Below are 18,645 nucleotides of genomic sequence, written 5' to 3'. Positions count from 1 at the left end.
AGATGCATCATTTTATTGATTATGGTTTTCAACCATCTTCATTTCTTTTCCTCTGTGCTTGTAGCAGATAATTAGTTAATTTGTGTTTCACTACTTTATATTTGACCTGAAGTTAATTTATTTGACTACTGAATGGACGTTATGCAAACTCATTCTACATATGTTCAGACTAAAGTATTTAACCTATGATTAGAGCTCAGTCCAGCATTTCCTAACAGGTCACCACTAGAATATGTTAACAAAACAACATGACAGTTGGAAATTCATTTAATTAAAAAAACATAATGTCACAACATCAATTAATTGCATAGCAGGAGCCTTAATTAGGTGAGTTTGTTAATTGGAAGTTAAGATTTTTGTTCACTTTGGTTCTGGTGATGATTTCATCAGGTCTGACTTCCTATAAAGTCCAAATATCAGAGCAGCTAAACTAAAAAATGCTGCTTTCCAAATCAAACTAAAACAAAAACAGCAAAAAAAAAATAATTCACTGGTCAAAACAAATCAGCGCAGCCATGATTTAATGACGTGCTTCGCTGCATTTTTCTAATCGATGTCGGCAGCAGCGTCTGTTATGCAAGCAGGGGTTCAGGAGTAGCTCTGCAGGGAGCAGTCAGGGTGGGGTGGGGCGGGTGGGACGCTTCAGCGGTTTGATGCTGCAATCAGAGAAGGGATTGACAGGGTCCTGATCCTTGCCGACTGCTCTGCTCTGCTGCCTGAGTAGCATCTGAAAGGTCAGAGAGGTGCAGGGAAAAGGGCTGAAAGGACCCAGTTTAACCAGCGACACCGACGTCTTTTATTTATCCACCTAACATCCTGTTGCTGTTGTTTTTTAGTTTTTTTTTATAGAAACTCTAAAATGTCCCATTATTGGGAGGTTTCTTCCATTAGCTTCTCCTCCTGGGAAGAAGGAGGAGGAGGGAGGAAGGGAGGGAGGGGGGCCTTTAGATCGCCCCCAGATGTGTCCTTTAATCCTGTAATTAGCAGCAATTATAGTAACAGATCCATGAGATGAAGTGATCATATTTGCACACTGATTTATTCCTCTGATCAGGCGACGGCGTGCTTCCTTTGGACACGTTTCCACCAACACGCCTGTTTTTATCTCCCACTTCTCCTCCTTCCCCCTTATCTCACCCTACCACCCCCCACCCCCTTGTCCTTGCTGTAATTCATCTGGTTCCCAGACTGAAAAGCGAGGGACACAGAGCGGCACCAAAAAAAAAAAAAAGGAAAGGAAAGGAAAATGAAAGACAACAGAGCAGGCTGGGACACAACAAGAGCCCCTTCAGATGTTGCAGATGATGCCTTTAATCCTGTCAATAGCTGCAATTATAGTAATTATCTCTAATAGCAGTGCGTTGTGTTCAGCCTCTGATATGTTTAACAGATGATGCAGCGGCGTGCCGCCTCCGCTCGCCGCACAGGGAGCGTAGATTGATATTAATGAAATCAACAGAAAACAAGACCAAATTGATGATGGACCCAGGAGGTTTAGAGACTGCTGAGAGTGTTTTTCAAGCTCTCGGTCGAGGTCTAATGGAGGTCTCAGAAATGATGGCGAGGAGGCTTTGTGCAGCACTGAATGAGGAGAGAGGTAGATTGATGTTAAGAGGCAGAAAGAGCTTCGAGGATAGAAGAAAAAAAAATGATGCGTTGGAAGCGCCACCTGGAGAACAGAGATGCTGAGCTCCTGCAGGACGTTACCTTCAGACGACTCCACCAAAACCCACCGCTCTGTTTAAAGTCCTCCCCAGAGAGCCGCTTTTAAAATGCACTCTAAATACTTTTTCATGAATAATTTGGTTCTGTTTATATGATGAAGCCGTGGTTTTCGGTCAGCTCCTAAAAGCCGGAGGCCCCGCTGATCAGCTGGAGAACAGCGAAGCCGCTGAATGTCTGAATGTCGAGGAAGCAGCTAGATGTTCCTGTGATTTAATCAAGAGATTTTTTCTTCCATCTTCTGACTCCCAGAATCTGAAGGCCTTGGAAGTGGTCCTTCATTAATGTGCTGTAGGGGAACGCAGCATGAAGCTGCCACCCTCGTGCTTCATGGTAAAATGGCCCTTCCCAGTCAAACACCAGCCAAATGGCAGCCTACTCCCCTGCGACTCCCAGAAAAATCCCCTCCAGCTTTCATCCACTGGCCTTCTCCTGGTCATGCATTATTTTTACTCCCTACACCCTTTCACTGAATTACAGGGTCTGACCAGGAGATGGCGCTTCTCTTTAGATCTTAATGTGCACAAATCATGGCAGAAAGAATATTTCAGTAGCAATGGCACCACTGGTGCTTCGCTTGCCTGATATATCTCCGGCATTAGCAATCTATCTTTATTGAAAAAGCTTTTTCTCCGCTGCAGTCATCCACATCCAGTCCGTAACTGGTTTTTACAACATGACAAAGAAGTTCAGGTTTTCCAACTCCAACAATGATCTTTTTGCATCCATTCCAGGTGTCGCATCCCTGGAACCACCAGAAATCCTGCTTGTGGCATATCTATAAAAGCATCTGTCCAATCTCTTAGCATCAAATAACTCCTGCTGGGCACGTCTACAGAGGGAATACGTAAATTTGTCAATGTGAACGTACCGTTATTCACAGTATAAGAAGCAGATAATGATCATTGTATAGAGAAACATACAACTGCTTTTACTGCAAAAGACACATAGCAGAACATAATGGTCAGAAAATTAAATGCAAAAACAGCTCGATCCCATGTTGCTGGAGTCTCTGGAAAACTCAAGATCCAAACACATAATCCCAGTACATTTCAAACCAAACAAAACCCTTAAACATAGACTAGTGCATCCTAAAGACAAAACCCCCAGAGCGCCATGAGCTGAGTTGTGTATGCAGTTCAACGCAGTGAAGAATGCTCTGATCTAAACCAAACAACCTCTCCACAGACGCATGGCCTAACACAGTACACATACACATACCCGTACACACGTATACACGTACACATACCCGTACACATACACCTTAAGGAAAAATGACATTTGTTTAAGGGACCAGAATGTTTGCATTTTAGGTAAAGAATTTTTGATAAAGAGGTGAGGTGGTTTGAAAGGGGTGTGAAGGAAGCATTTTTTGTTAAGAGAGAAAAAAAAAACCTTAAACAGAGGGGGTGGACTCTGGTTTCAGCTCTCAAAAACCTACAAAACAGCAATAGAGTTGATTCCTTCCCAATACCATCTTAACTCCCATCGCTGTGCAGGGTACCAAAATATCTCACCAGGTCAGCCAGGCCAACAATGACAATTAAAGATCGCCTTTTCAGAGGAATGGGCCAGTATCGGCTATTGGAGGCCAATAACGACTGCAATTAATCCCATTTATTAAGGGGTAGAGCTGGTTTTCCAGTTTCATTGTGAGAGTTTTTTAAGCCATTGCAAGGCTGTTGTTGGGCTATTCTATTAAAACCTGGAACGCAACGCTAATCCAGACATTTTCTATAGAGAAAGCTTCCTGGATGGGAAGCGAAACGTCTTCAAACTTGGAAAAAAAGTCCAGTGTTTTTTTTTTTTTTTTTACTTTTTGAACTGCTTTTAAACTTAGACTCAACTTTATTTATGGGATTACTTCTTCAGGAGTATTTTAATTTTACTTTCACCCTTATTAGTCTTAATATCAGAATTGTTATGAATAGTTTTTGATTTCTGTTCGCCAATTTATTTAATAATCACAATTTTTTCTCAAATTAAATTTTTTCTGAAAAACATAGAAAAATAATTAAAATCCAAATTATGAAAAAAAAAGAAAAATGAAAAAGAGGTATGTGTTCTGAAATACACAGTAAAACAAAAAAGACATTTAGCTGATGTTAGTTAGACACGCATTTGATACTAAGGACAAAGCTTTAATTCTTCGACTTATTCCGCAGACGCATGAAACGATGGGGCTGAAAAATGTTTCCTGATGAGGAAAAAAAAAGGAAAACAGACCAAGAAACTTGTGCAGAGAGCTTTGAGAAGTATTGATCAGGAACACTTTAAAATATCAGAGGAAGTCTTGCTGCTTGCAGGGCACGCCGAAGGGATGAAATTGTGACCACACACACAACAACATCTCTGCTAAGTGTAAGTGTGAGGTGAGTTCTCGATGCAGTGATATCACAGGCAGGCAGAGGAGTGCCGGTCAATAATTCATTAGGTAGAGGGCTCAACTCAAGTTCAACCTGAATAAACCCCCCTGCAACCACATCCTCACACTCAGCCTCCTTCAAGGCCTTTAACTTTCTTCTAGGCTCTGTTTTTCCCCACAGTTAAAACTTTAAACTCATCCTTGGATTCCTGCTTATGTCTAATAACTCATGCTGAACACATCTAACCCTTGATGAGACATGAATTGACAGTTGTGCCAGAATCCAAAAACAACTTTCCTTTCACAGCACACCTCCTGTTTCTAGCTCCTCAGGAGGATTTTTATTCATCTGAAGGCTTGTCAGAGACTTCAGTCTGTGGTTGGTGATAAGCTTTGCTCCACCGGTGGAGGCTGTTTTACTGGGGAGTGAGGAAAGTGCAACTCGATGCAACGGCAGTACAAACTGCTCACAGCAGCATGTTTGTGCCGGAGCATCATTAGAGCAAAAAGGTCGCCATGGAGTAAACTTCGTCCTGTTAATGTTTCAGGAAAAAACACATTTTGTAAAAGGAAATTAACTTTGAAAATCTTTGAAATTTAAAGTCGTAGGAGACTTATATTGAAATTTCAAACCATTTTGGCTTAAACATGTATATAAATGTACTTTTTATCAGACCATATTGTCCCAAAAGTTAGAAAATTCCTAGTTTGAAAAAATCCTGTCTCAAAATCTGTGCTTTTTTCGTTATCTTATGCAGGCCAGTTAGTTATACGTCAGCCTGAACACCTAAATTCGGCCAATCATATATCAACGGTCATCTGTCAATCGATTTTTTCGGTCATAGCATCTTGATTCATATGTTGCAGCTAATATACGCAACGGTTGAAATAAGAAATCAGAATCATTTCCTTTCCCATTGAGTTGCGTCCCAGTGTTCACGGGGATGGACGTCTGTGTCTTCGGCAGGCGTAGAGCTAACAGAACTGGCAGCGTTGCGAGGCAAGGGCTCAAACATGTACGGCTGGAAGCCTTCTACACCAAACCAAGCTTCTGCCGCCCTGGCGTCCTCTTCCACAACATCTTCATCCCCGCTTTCCTCCTCTAAATAAAAAATGGATGAAGGAGGAGACTCATCCACGACCTCCGACACTAAACTCTCCTCCTCTTGCATGTTTCCTCTGTCCATAGCGTTCCTTGACAGCGTCGTTTCTAAGTCACCAATTTAGTGCTACTTGGTCCCAATGGAATTTCCCATTGGGAACCTACTAGCACTAAGTTGCTAACTGGTTAGCAAGATGCTTCCGACAAACCGGCCACAATGAAACTTACTTGCGAACCTTCTGCCACAACAATCCCACCCCCTTGATAAACAACCAATCATATTTACTTTGTTCACTCAAATAAAGTCGTGCACCACTTGAGAGAATTCGGAAACGCAACCTTTCGAACAGCCGTTTCCCTACGACCTTTATCACGAATTTTGCTGTTTCACAGATTTTATTTAGTTTAAATGTATTTGGCATGTATTTTTTGTTTAAAAAATCTTTTTTTTTTTTTTTTTTACAAATTTAATGTTTTAGAGTAAAAAAAAATAAAATTAATTCTCAAAACCCACTGGGTCGACGCCGACCTGTTGTAAAGCCTTTACAACTAATAACTCAGAATGGATGAAAATTACACCAATAAAATGTTTACCAATGTAGACATGCTAGATAGAAAGCTTAGATTCTCCACAATTCAACCACCAAGTTCATTTTATGGACACAGCGAGCACCAAAGCACAATTAACACAGATATAGCAGCAAGTCAAAATGTAAACATGACAAAGCAGCCACAACAAGCCAGCATGTCTTTATTACTGCTGTTCAAAAAAGACCTATTATTTTCAAGAATAAAAAAACAACAACTTTGACTCATGTTTGAACTGATGCAGCTTGGGCTGTGTTTTACTCACCCAATTTCCATGTATATATTCAGAAACTAAAAAGTGTTAGCTTTTAAATAATGTATCACACATGTAATTTGTAAATAGGGGAGAATTCCCCAAAATGAGCTGGATGTGAAGACATTAAATTGAGTTTTACATATCAATTTCTCATGACAAGAAGCACTTTGTAAAGACCGATCTGAGAGAACAGAAATAATAACAGTAGAAAAAAAAATAACATTTGTAAAAAAAAAAAAGAAAAACAAATTTCAATATTTACATTAAGATTTTTATTCACATTTAAAAAGTGTGTAAAAATGTCTGACATTAGAATGAATGACTTACCTCATAGAGAGTGATAACACCGTTTGTCTCGTTGGGAGCTTTCCACTGCATGAAGATCTTCTCTTCATATGGAGTATTCTGCAGCGATTCCATGGGCACTGAGCCAGGTACTGCAAAATAAACCAGAACATTTCCCTTTATTGATTGCTCATCATATTAACTTCAGTTCTGTTCATTTCTATAGTGCCGATTCACAACATTTCTTCTCGATATGGCAAGCCAAATCGGCCACAAATACTCACCGTTACCACAAAACTAACTAACAGGCTTTTTAAGTCGAATGATCAATCTAGTCTGCTCATATAAGAGCAATAGAGCAGAAAGAAGTGCTCATAAACTGAGCTTCAAATCCTAATGATCTCCAGATTAGGAAACATTAGGATTTCTTTGTCGGTGTTATTGTTTCACTTTTGGGTTTTCAGTTACTTTAATTTATGCCATTATGTGCCTTTAAGTCATTAGTTTCATTTCCATTTAGTGTCTTCTAAGTTTTTTCTAGTGATATTTAAGCACTGTTGTATTTCTTGTTTATTCCATGCTGCCCCTTGTGCCAGTCTCCTTTCCCATAGATCCCTTCTAGATCCTTCTGTCCACACCTGCTCCCAACCAGCTGATTACTCCATTGTTCTTTTTGCCGTATATATTCCTCCTCTGCAGTTGCTGTTTGCTGAACTCTCTTTATTCTGTCATTCCCATGGTTTATTCCTCCTTGGTGTTTTTTCGTTTTTTGGGTTTTCTTGTCAATCGGTTTTGAATTATGGATTCTGTGGTTTTACTTCTTCATTAATTTTTGACAACTGAAGCAATTTTTCAGGTTGCTTTTTTTATTCAAAATGCATCCATCAGGCTGCTTAAAAAGTGGACGAGGAAGGAGAATAAACAAGCAGAGACCTGGCCTCAAGTGGCCAACAATCGCTGTTCAACGATTTCAGAACCTCTTTGCGATTGGCTCACAGGGAAATTCTGCAGAACGCATTGGAATCGAATGCAGACCAGCAATACTTAGTGGAGGTGACATAAAGGGGGGCAATGACGGAAACTAACTCATTTTTAATTGAGTCTTTATGTGTTGAAGTTTCTAATTATAGAGTTAAGTGCAGTCCATCTAAAACTGTAGAAAAGAATTCAAGAAGTTATTCAATATTTTATCTCAACAGACACTGATGCATAACAAAGAAATTCAAACAATCTCAAACAATAAAGAAGTTAAGTTTAAAAGATTGTCAAAATGAGATGACTTAAGTATAATTTCAGTTTCCTGCAGTCTATTTTATTTTATTAATTCTAAAAACAGCATTTTTACAAATATTACTCCCAAAAAAAGAATATTTTGTTTTTGTCTTGGAGCAAAGCTGCTGTTTCCAGCTGCAGATCTTTCTCTGCATAAGATTTGAATATAAAAATGTCATGTTTCATATAATATCATCTAATTCAGAGATGGTTGAGCTCGCATGAGGATTTTGGTGATGTCATAAAGAGAAGAAAGAATAAAAAACAGAATATTCGTTTCAACATTCAGGTTACTCTTGCTTTATCAATCTCTTCAGAATGTAAAAAAAATTTCAGAGCATCTGCTGGGTTCTTAATCAGGTTTTTGATGAAACTCGACACATGTTGGGATAGATTTACATGGAGATGGGCTATAATTTGTACAAATTAAAGAAGCCTTCGTCTAAGCTAAAGGAAGACAGACAGGTAGTAATGAAGTGGGATAAATCCCAAAGTAACCCTGCAGACTGAATAACAGAACAACCGCTGAGACAAAAAGACAGACGGCACTTTGATTTTCTTCAACTGCAGGAAGGTTTTTCACTCACTACTGAGAAACAATCACAGGAAATGTACAAAGACAATTACAGATTCAGTCTAAATGACTAATCAGATAAAAACTTTTACCTTTGTGTTTTGATTGCAGATTCAGAAACATTTGGGGGATTTTGTTTTTCTAACATTCAGCCTAAACACCATTATGCACTAAAACAAAAAATAAAAAACTACAGAATTTAGCGGAAAAAGTGAAGGCAACCATTTGCACTGGGTTTGGTTCAGTAAATCTACCTGTTTTATTAGAAAAGTTGAGCTAATTTTAAAAGCTATAGAAAAATAAGAGACATTAGGTAACATCTACTCAACATTTCAAATCTGTAAACATTCTCAGCACCAAAAGGTCTCAAGCTGGGATCAAACCATCAGATCATCCCAGGCTGGGATTCAACCACGGTCTTCATGCTTTACAAACTGCAGCACCACAACAGGTGAGTTGCCTTCACATTAGACGTATTTTTTTGAGCATAAAAAAGGCCTCCAACTTCTCAACTTGAACCCTTGTGCACTTTGTAGTCAAATGCGTCAGAAGTTCGAATTTTAGCAACGGTACTGTAGATTCGGAGATGAATCAAAAGCAACAATCTTGAAAAGTTCAGTCTAGGCAACTTGACGTTAAGTTTTCTAGAAGACAATTCGAGGAGGAGACTTCTTCAGTTCTAACCAGTGGTGGGGAGCACTGAGTAGAATATACTGTATGTCTTAAAAGGAATTAAAAGGGGGAAAAAAAGGTGGCTCTGATCCCTCCTCTTGGATTGGCCATGGAGGTCATTTGGGGGTTAATGCTTGCTAGGGGGTTCTGATTGGTCGTTAACTCAGGATGGTTTCCGTATCATCCCTCATTGAAGTAGGAGTCAGGTGAGGGCAGGTAAGAGGGGAATATTCTGGATATTATTCCTAATATAATACAATACTTAAGGGAAAGAGAAATCCCGCCAGCTTTACCAAATAGAAAAGAGTTCGACTGACATACACAATAAAATAACTGAAATAATTTTTTGCCGTATAAACAGGCTCAGAGTATTAGATGGTAAACTCTGCCTAGTAACAGAGCAGTGTTGTCTGTTTATGGTTGTGTTTTCAGAAAAAAAGCTTATTTCACACTGAAGAAAGGAGTAGAAATGGGGCGGGGGTGTCAGACATCTTGTCTAGAAGTAACAGCATGTTAAACACACACAGCCAAAAAAAGTGAGACAAAAGCACACCTACGGGTGTGAGCTGCACAGACTCTTGTTCAGATTCGCTGTTTCCCTGAAGGGTCTGCTCAGGTTGAAGGACTGCATCTCATTTTTAGCTCTTCTACTAAAGAAAGAACTGGGTTTCATTGAAAATTATGAAAAAAAAACTTATAAATGGAATAAAAGGATAACAAAATATATTTTGTAAATGGAAATCGCAAAATTATAATAAGACTTTAAAAACCTTTTAATGAAAAAAAAAAGGTTTGAGTGTAACCTTGCTGCTTTCTCTTATTTTTTTTTTTCAAATTGTATTTCCATATTTTGTTGTTTATGTATTTTTTTTAAAAACTTTGTTAAGATCTCTATTTTTCAGACTGAGCTTCTGGGCTTTGTTTTTGATCAGTTTGTTAGTAAATAAAGACCTTCATGTTTATTTACATTAAGTAGCCTATTGTGGCTAAGCCAGTTAGCATCTCAAAGCAAAGTGTGAATGAGGTAGAGAAGTTCAAGATTCAGATTGAAAGAAGCACAAAGAAACAACATGATTTTCAATAAAGCTGGGATCCAGTCTGATCGTTGTGTTTCACTGAAGAAGAGCTAAAGCTGCTGAGGCGTTCAAATCAGGGGCGGATTTAGGAAATTGCTAGATTTGGTGAAAAGGATATTTATCACAAAAATAATTAATGTGCACAAATAAGGAATAGTTGTATTAACTATACATGTAAATAGTTTTATGGGGCCCCTAGACCCGAGGCAACTGCCTAGTTTGATGTAAGGATAAATCCCCCCCTGGTTCAGATGTAGCTGCTAAGCTAATAGATGCTGAGGAAACATCCTGATTAATACTGATACCAGTGATAGAAATGATAATATTGTTCTCTACTGCACAAACAGCTTTGTAAAAAGAAAGAAGAATTGACTGCCTGGTTCTGACTTTGATGTTGTGTTTGTTAGGAACAGGATTTTGATTTCCCTTTAATGTTCCGATAAGATTTTCTAAATAGGGTTCAATAAATCTCAGTTTCTGTAAAACAGTTGGTTTAATTCATATTGGTTGGTCTTTGAAAATGTTGAGCTATTGCTTTACCGTGAGGCATGGCTAAATGGATGGGCTCTATCGATTGGTCCACATGTGTTTTTCTGGTAGTTCTGTGGTTTTGCCAGCAGATGGAGCCATGCCTGTTCATGGTGCCCAGTGCTGAAAGGCTATTTAGGCTCAAAAAGGACTAAACGCTATCAGGAAAGCCTTTTGGTGTTTATAACCTTATTTGCTAAGAATCAGATGTTTTTTTGTCTTTTCATAGAAGCAGATAAATATGACCCTGCCTATTTATTTTCCACCTAAAAAAATATGAAGTTACTGAAAAACATTTGGGCGTCGTTCCTCAGTTTAAAAGGGAACTGACTTAAAGGCTATTTCGTTTTTAGAGACTTCTATTCTTATTTTACTGCAATCAAATGTTTTAATAAGCTGGTAAACACTACCAGGGCTGCAGTAAGCAACAGAATAAAGCCGATAAAACTGAAAAACATTGTTGGAAAAGGTCAGCAGCCTTTTCAGCAAACCTTAGAGATTTGCAGCATGTTTTACATAAACATTTCTAAGTAATCAGCAGGATGTTATGACTGTAAGACATTTATGCACTGTTTGGACACAACTACGAGAGGAAAGGTTGACAACATTGTTCAGATTTCTACAATCTGTCCTTTTCCTAGCTGAAAAGACGAAGACCCCATAATTCTTCCCTGGTGGACTCCATGAGAGACAGAGGGCTGATAATGCCACACAAAAAAGAATCTCCAGATGACTTTTTAGAATTAAAACAGTCTCTGATACCATTTACTTTGTTTTTATGAGCCACCACTGACCAGAAAAACACCCTAAAAACAATCCTGGCTCCTGAGGAAGGAACACATATCTGTTTGCACTAAATAAGAAACAAAAGGACTGTCAGATGAGGTGAAGCACACAGGAAAACAAACATTTTAGGGAACTGTCAGAAGATTTGGATAAGTAATTCCAAGGTGTTGATTAAGGGCCTGGTCTGTGGAGTGCACCAAATTATCCTCACAAAGAAATGCAATTACAAACTGCTATTTCATTCAACACCTTATCACTCAGCGCCGGATGAGTTGGTGTGTGTGTGTGTGTGTGAGACGTCTGCACATGGCCTTATCTTTCATGAAACAATGTCTTCCTTAATTTGTGCGAATATCTGGTGTTTGTGTGAAGCGTGAGCCGCCCTTGAGACCGGTTTGTGTCACTTTTTGACTCAGCCTTATCTGCTGGTTGTTGTCTCCCTCTGTTTTCTCTGTGAGCGTTGCTGTTTTCCTCGGAGGCAGAGAAAACAGTCTTCACTGAAACGATAACAGCAGCTCTAACACGGTAATCATAACCTGATGAACTCCATGCTTTATGCTGGCAGCTCTCCTCTCTGATTCTCTTTATTTGTCTTTTAATCCTTTCCTGCATCCTGAGCTGAACTGAAAGGATCATAACTGGCATGTAATGAATTGTTTTTTCTCTTTGCTTGAATCCCATTTTAAAGGTTTATCCGTATCTCTATTTCATGGCTCTTAGGTCATGGAGCACTGATTAAAACACGATCATCATCAATATTCAGCAGTTCGTTGAACAGGAACTACATCAACATTTAAAGGTCATAGATACAAGTTTTTCATTAAAAACCAGGATTTTTTTAAAGAATACACATCTACAGGACCTCTGGAGTGGTGCTGAAATCAAAGAATAGATTTAACTGAGTAGAAATATGCAGTATATCAATTATTTTTAAATAATTTTGACATCTCCAAAAGAGATAAATATTTGCTTCTGGTTTTGACAAGACAGGATTCACCAATAGCTATAGCAGGGTGAAGTCATGATGAGACAGCGCTCACGCATTTTCAGATCCTTGTAGCTTCGTGATAAAGAGTCTCAGATTCAATAAAAGAAGAAACAAAATGAGGGAAAACATTGGTCAACATTTGGAGTCGGTTACAGAACTGGGCTAAATGGGCATACACGCATTAATCACTAATAAGAGCAGTTTCAGTTAATAAACGCACACAAACTTTTCTCTGTGAAACTTTTTATCTTTCTGTGTTCCGATCAATACAACGATGCTGAGAGCATGAGGTCCTGCTCCTTCTCTGCGCACCTTCCTCTGCACACGCCTACAGGAGCTTTGAATGGCAGCTGAATGGCAGTCCACTCCCATGCAAGCCCCAGCAATATCCCCTCCAACTTCCAGCCACTGGAATGACCCTTTTTGCATATTTTTTTACTCTGACTCCACCCTTTCACTGAATTACAGGGTCTGACCAGAAAATGACGCTTCTCTTTAGATCTTAATGTCCACAAATCATGACAGAAAGACTATTTTAGTTCAAATATTGATGTTTAAAAAGGAATTGTAGGGGACCAGCCGAAGACCAGCCAAGGACCCATCAAAGAAAGTGGGAAAATTTTGAATGGATACTACTGTACTTCCACTCTATTTTCACACGTTTGTCCCAAATTTAGTCACTCTGATGCTGGGTTCACACAAAAAACGTTTTGAGTGTCAAAAATTGTTAAACGCCGACATGTGGAAACTGGTTGAAAGTTGCATTGGCGCCCTGGATGCTCTGCTCTCTGGCTGTTTATCTTCTCTGTTCTGTAGCTTCAAGCTAGAGAGCAGCTTGGCTTTATTTGCTTTGATAAGTTGGAAAAATAACTTTCACATTTTTGTAAGCGAGAAAGTCCACCTAAAAACATAGTGCAGTCAGTTCATTAGGATTGTAAGATATGGAATTCTTGGTCAGAGCGCCAGACCTGCAGCATGTCGCCAAAAGGCAGCACTGAAAATCCCAACTGAAAGCTCTCTGCTGCAGCCAGCGTATGGGTGATTTCCTGCTGCCGTTCGTAGTGGAAAGGAAAATTCTGGGCATATTCATAATTCAAACTTCTGAAAGTACGTTAAATATGAAATGATTCCATACTGTTCTATAAATGATAAGCGTTTTTAATTCAGAGTAATTTTCATGTGAATGTGCTTTACTGGAGACGTCCATGTTTGTCAAAGAACACTACTGCCACCTACTGGTTTGTGACGTCACAGTGCGGTATCGGCTGTTGATCAAGTCCCAGTGCTGTATCTGGTGTTTGTCACAACGCGCTATTATCCAAGTCATCTTGAAAACATTCTTCTTCCAAATGTTGGCTACATATTATGTTTTTTTTTCTCTGGCCAGAAGTTAAATGGCAAATCCTCCCTCTTCAAGTTGGCGATCCAATGACCAACCCGTTCGTGGAGGATCAGGAATCGGAAAAGTGAAATAACTCATTATTTTTTCACTTTTACCGGATATATTATAACATCCAGCTGCCATGCACGTGGGCATTGTCAGTTTCACTATAGCTCTGGTGAATTTCAATGGTGAAGTCCTCTGGAAATCTTCAATAATTGTTGTTGATTGCAGATGTGTCTAGTAGTTCCCATTGATTTAGCTTGTAGGCTTACCGCACCGTGACGTCACTGCTGGAAGATGGCATGAGGGAGAGGTTACTGTATTTGGGCAAAAATGGCCGCTCCCAGACTCAGTGATCACGATGAAAATTATTGTTTTTATTTGTTTACTGATTAATGCTAAATTCATTAAATCATTCCATACATATTAGTTTTAGATATCAATAATGACACATTAATTCTTGCTGACCGGACTTCCCCTTTAAGGTTTGAGGTAAAAACTGCAAGTACCAGAAAATACAGTTAATCATTTTTCGACTTTTTTAGTTTATTTTGTTATTTATAAACTGTTTCTCCATAGTGTTGTTCATAAAAAAAAATGTTTTAGTGCAGTAATAATGATCAGAGCTAATGTCTGCTGCTTGCATTGTCGCGCTCACATGTTGGATGTTTTCTCCTTCTGACTCATTCCTGAACAAAGAGCTTTGTAACTGGAAATTATGCTCAGAAAGTATAAAAGGGACAACTTATTTCCCCCTGTGATGCACATTAGTTTAACCAACAAAAGTAAACATCAGTTCTACTGCCTTTAACAGCCTTCTAAATAAAGATAAAGCATTCAATGCTAATTTAAAGGGAGCACATTTTTGGACGGCTCATCAGAGCCACATTTTGTTTTCCTGATCAATCCTGTGGTGTTTTTCACTATGTCACAAGAATTAGAGTTTAATCCTCTGAGGAAAATATGAACACAGGCAGAGGGGGTCTGGATTACATCTCACACTATAATACGGGATTACACAACATACTGGTTCTACTGTTTCCATGTTTTCTAAGATAAGTCAGACGTATGAGAAGTGGACAGGATGCCAATCCTGCTTTTTAGACCTTCTTTAAACCCATTAGTTGGCTCTGATCAGAACACAGCAGCAGGAGTTGATAAAAACATTTCAGAGTCAAACTGGCACTGAAAAATAAATCCAGTGGTTTTTATTATACTGGGATCAGAACTGGGACGTCTATGATAAAAGGATTATACAATCTCAGTCATTGCTTTAATCTCTCTCTGCTGTAGGAGTAAAATATGAAGGAATAAAGATTGGAGATCAGAGTTTTTAATATCTGCTTTTTGTTATTCAGAGGTATTTAAGCATGCTATCCGATATCTACATAGAAAAACAATCTAAGCCTCTGGAATCTGAAGGCCTTATTTATTCTTTACCAACAAACCAACAACTTAACATCAGATCAGAGCCTCAATGCGATGATAACACCTATCATTAACCAGTTCTTTGTTAGCATGCAGCCCAGTGGTTAAGCTTGGAATCCTGAGGTTCTGAGTTTGGGTCCCTCTCCCCAGACTGCCACTCTGGGTCTCTGAGCAAGACCCTTAACCCCTGATTGCTTCCTGGGTGCCCCACGATGGCAGCCCACTGCTCAACAAGGGGATGGGTTAAATGTAGAGGTATATTTCTCCAATGTCAGTTCAGTCAAGTTCATTTATCCTTTCATTTTCCATCACGCTTATCCCTACCGGGGTCACAAGATGATGATGCCTATCTCCAGCTATCTACCGGTGAAAGGAGGGGGTACACCCTGAAGAGGTTGCCAGTCCATCACAGGGCAAAACAGAGACAAACAGGACACTCATTCACACCTAAGAAGAATTTGGAGAAGCCAATTAACCTAACAGTCATGTTTCTGGACAGTGGGAGGAAGCCGGAGAACCCACTGTGGAACCATATTTTTCTTTGGCCTATTTGTGAAATAAAATGTTTTGAGTGTGCCTGCCTGAAAATGAGTAATTTAAGAGAAATCTTGCACCAGCCTCTATGTTGTAATGTTTAAGGTAGGGGGGACAGAAAGCAGATGCCTCCGAACTCTAGACAAGGGTAAAGGGAGGGTCATGAGAGATAAGAGTAAGTTCACACAGCCTCCTTCATGCCATGAAAGGGAGACCTGTTCTGAGTGTTTATCTGGTAAAATGTTTGTCCTTGATTAATTGAAGTGTTTTTTCTTGGGAAGAACCAAATGTTTAAGTGTGAGAAAGATATTTATGCAGGTGGTGGGTTTGTTCCCCTGTGTTGAATGTGTGTTATTTTGTAAGGTATAAATGTATGTAGATAAATGCCTCAGTCAGAGAGCTCTATCTCTCCGTCCAAGGACATTAAATAATTTAACATTATTTCTCTTAAGAAATGTTTCTGCCTCAGCTTCCTAACTGCACAACAAGCATGCTCAAGGAGAACATGCAAACTCAATGCAGAAAGACCCCGGGCCAGGAATCAAACCCAGAACCTTCTGGCTGCAAGGCACCAGTGCCATCTACTGCAACACTGAGGAGCCAAAATATTATGAAGCTTTTTACAAATCAGACAGTCCTGGAACACCAATGTCAGTGTCACCATCAACAGTGAGGCCAGTTTAGCACCAGCGTGGATTAACAAGGTGCAGGCTGCCTACTCATAAATTAACACCTCCTAGCTGGACTGAAATGTGCAGCTGAAGCACATGAAAAGAGCTGCAGCTGGAAGACAAAGATTTAGCTGTTCAGTTCAGACAAAGAGAGACTGGATGTTTGGAGGTGTCCTGATGAGCATTTTAGAGCAAACAGCTTTCTGTAGCTGTCAAACATGGAGGTGGCAGTGTCATACTGGGGGGTTTTTCACTGCCAATGGTGGATTTCACAAAGTAAACGGAATAATAAGTAATAGCCTTCAGTTTAAAGAAATTGGCTAAAACCTTGTTAATCAGCAGGAGGATAAATATTCTGAAACAAACATCAAAAGTTGACATAAACGTGTACACCCGGATTTAAAACTTTGCCTGGTTGAATTTAACTAAACGATAAAAAATCAACAAAATATTAAAAGGTATGAAACCCGTTTTCTTTTAAACAATAAATGGAGTGTGAAAGTTCTTTTTAGGCTTTTGTTGATCCTTGATGGGGATCTTTTGTGCAAGGATGCTAACATTAGCTAACTTCAGCTCCACTTCCAACTCTATTCTTCCAACCAGCAGTTGGTACCTTTTTGGTAAAAGACCTGAAAAAAGGAGAGTAAGCAGTTTATTCAGTTGAACTTCCACCTAGGCTCCATTTTAAAGACAATTTTACAGTGTATTAGTTAAATACCAGGTTGCAACTTATTTAAACATCCAGTTTGGTTATACTATTCATGATCATAAGTCTATGTAAACCTCCCACTGCAGTTATAAATCTGGATGATGAGGGAATTATTAAAACCTAAAAGGCAGATGTTAGTATCATAGAAGAAGGACGATGAATCAAGGGACAGCAAGAAAAACAAACTAATTTAATTTCTTAATTGGAAATCCTTCATTTAGCCCCTAAACATGGGTTAAGATAAATTCTGTGTATTCAGCAAGATTGGAAAGTAATAGAAAAAAATCTTACACGTCTGTTTGTGAAAGAGAGGGAAGCCGATTGATTTGCAGGAGCCATTACCGTACAAACAATAATTAGCCTGCGTGTGAACAATTGCTCTTCTGTTCCCTAATTACTGACTTACAACCAGGAGATTAACAACGCTTAAACAAAAAGCAATTAAGAAGAAAACAATTATGACTTTTTTTTTTTAACCCTTAAAGCAATTTCTTCTCCACAGATGTGTTTGCTTTGCCTGTAGGCATCATGCAGTTAGTGCATGCTCGGTTGGTGAAGGTGGGATGTTCAGGCTGACACGTGATGTTCCCCAGAAGCTAAATCCAAAATATATTAGCATTGAGAACAGCACAAGAACAGGGAGCCCTGCTTATCAGGCGCTAAGCTATTCCAGTTTATCACAGGAATGGTGCTGAGAGGATCTGAGGCATAAATGAATTATTAGCAGCTGTGGAGGGGCCTGGGCTCTGCTCTGAATCAGGGCAACATGATGCCTCTGGAAAGACAGCAGCAGCTTTAAAACAGTGTGTCTGGATATGTTCTGAATTGCTGGACAACATTGACACCCGGGGCTCTAATAATTCATGCCAGTAAGTTGTCCTGCTGAGGGGTGCAGGAATAACACAGAAATGTTGATTAGAGTGATTTTTTGAAGGTTGCACTGAGAATGTTATGTCGCTTTAGCAGCTCCAGAGAGGTGAAAAGCTGCCATTAAATGAGCCACACAGAGCCAGCTCCATGCTGTAGCAACGAGGATCAGTTCATTCCCTGCAGTAGACATGCATAGGAAGGGAGATCAGTTTGGAAAACACTCTCATGGAGGAGTCAAGCCAAGAGCTAACAGCTGTTCAGACATGTGTAAAATAACTATAAAACCTCTAAGTTTTACAGACCCGCTTTAACAAACCCAAAAACACTAAAGTTCCTACTAGGGTTGTTAAAAAAATAATTCACTTGAAATTAACTCTCAATAGCTCAAAGGAAAAGTCCGGTCAGCAAGGAATAATCAATGGATAATTTTTTTATACATAAAACTAATATGTTCATGGTGATTTAATGAATTTACCGTTAATCAGTAAAAAAACAACAAAACAATAAATTTCGTTGTGATCACTGAGTCTGGGGGCGGCCATTTTTGCCCAAATATAGTAACACCTCACTCCGACATCTTCCAGCAGTGACGTCACGGTGCGGTAAGCCTAACGCAGTTCTCCCCGCTTTACATGAAAAATCAATGGGTTGCTGATTGCGACACATCTGCAATCAACAACAATTATTGAAGATTTCCAGAGGACTTCACCATTGAAATTCACCAAAGCTATAGTTAAACAATGCCCACGTGCATGGCAGCTGGATGGTGTAATACATCGGGTAAAAGTGGGAAAAAAAAAAGAGTTATTCCACCTTTCTGGTGGAATAACTCTTT

The 18,645-nt window shown here is 39.2% G+C and overlaps 1 protein-coding gene across 1 annotated transcript in view; it reads right to left on the bottom strand.

Annotated features, from left to right (window-relative positions):
* LOC107089818 (receptor-type tyrosine-protein phosphatase T-like) overlaps positions 1–18,645 on the bottom strand; it is a 309,070-nt gene that overhangs the window by 229,956 nt on the left and 60,469 nt on the right. Inside the window, exon 4 of the mRNA XM_015382802.1 lies at positions 6,361–6,470. Within this exon, the coding sequence (XP_015238288.1) occupies positions 6,361–6,453 (93 nt within the window). The 5' untranslated portion in view covers positions 6,454–6,470. The remainder of the gene's footprint in view (positions 1–6,360; positions 6,471–18,645) is intronic.

Source organism: Cyprinodon variegatus, unplaced genomic scaffold, assembly GCF_000732505.1.
Source record: "Cyprinodon variegatus isolate N-32 unplaced genomic scaffold, C_variegatus-1.0 Scaffold13, whole genome shotgun sequence".
Classification (NCBI taxonomy): Eukaryota; Metazoa; Chordata; class Actinopteri; order Cyprinodontiformes; family Cyprinodontidae; genus Cyprinodon; species Cyprinodon variegatus.
The sequence above is the reverse complement of the archived record's forward strand: the minus strand, read 5'-3'. Positions and strand labels throughout refer to the sequence as shown.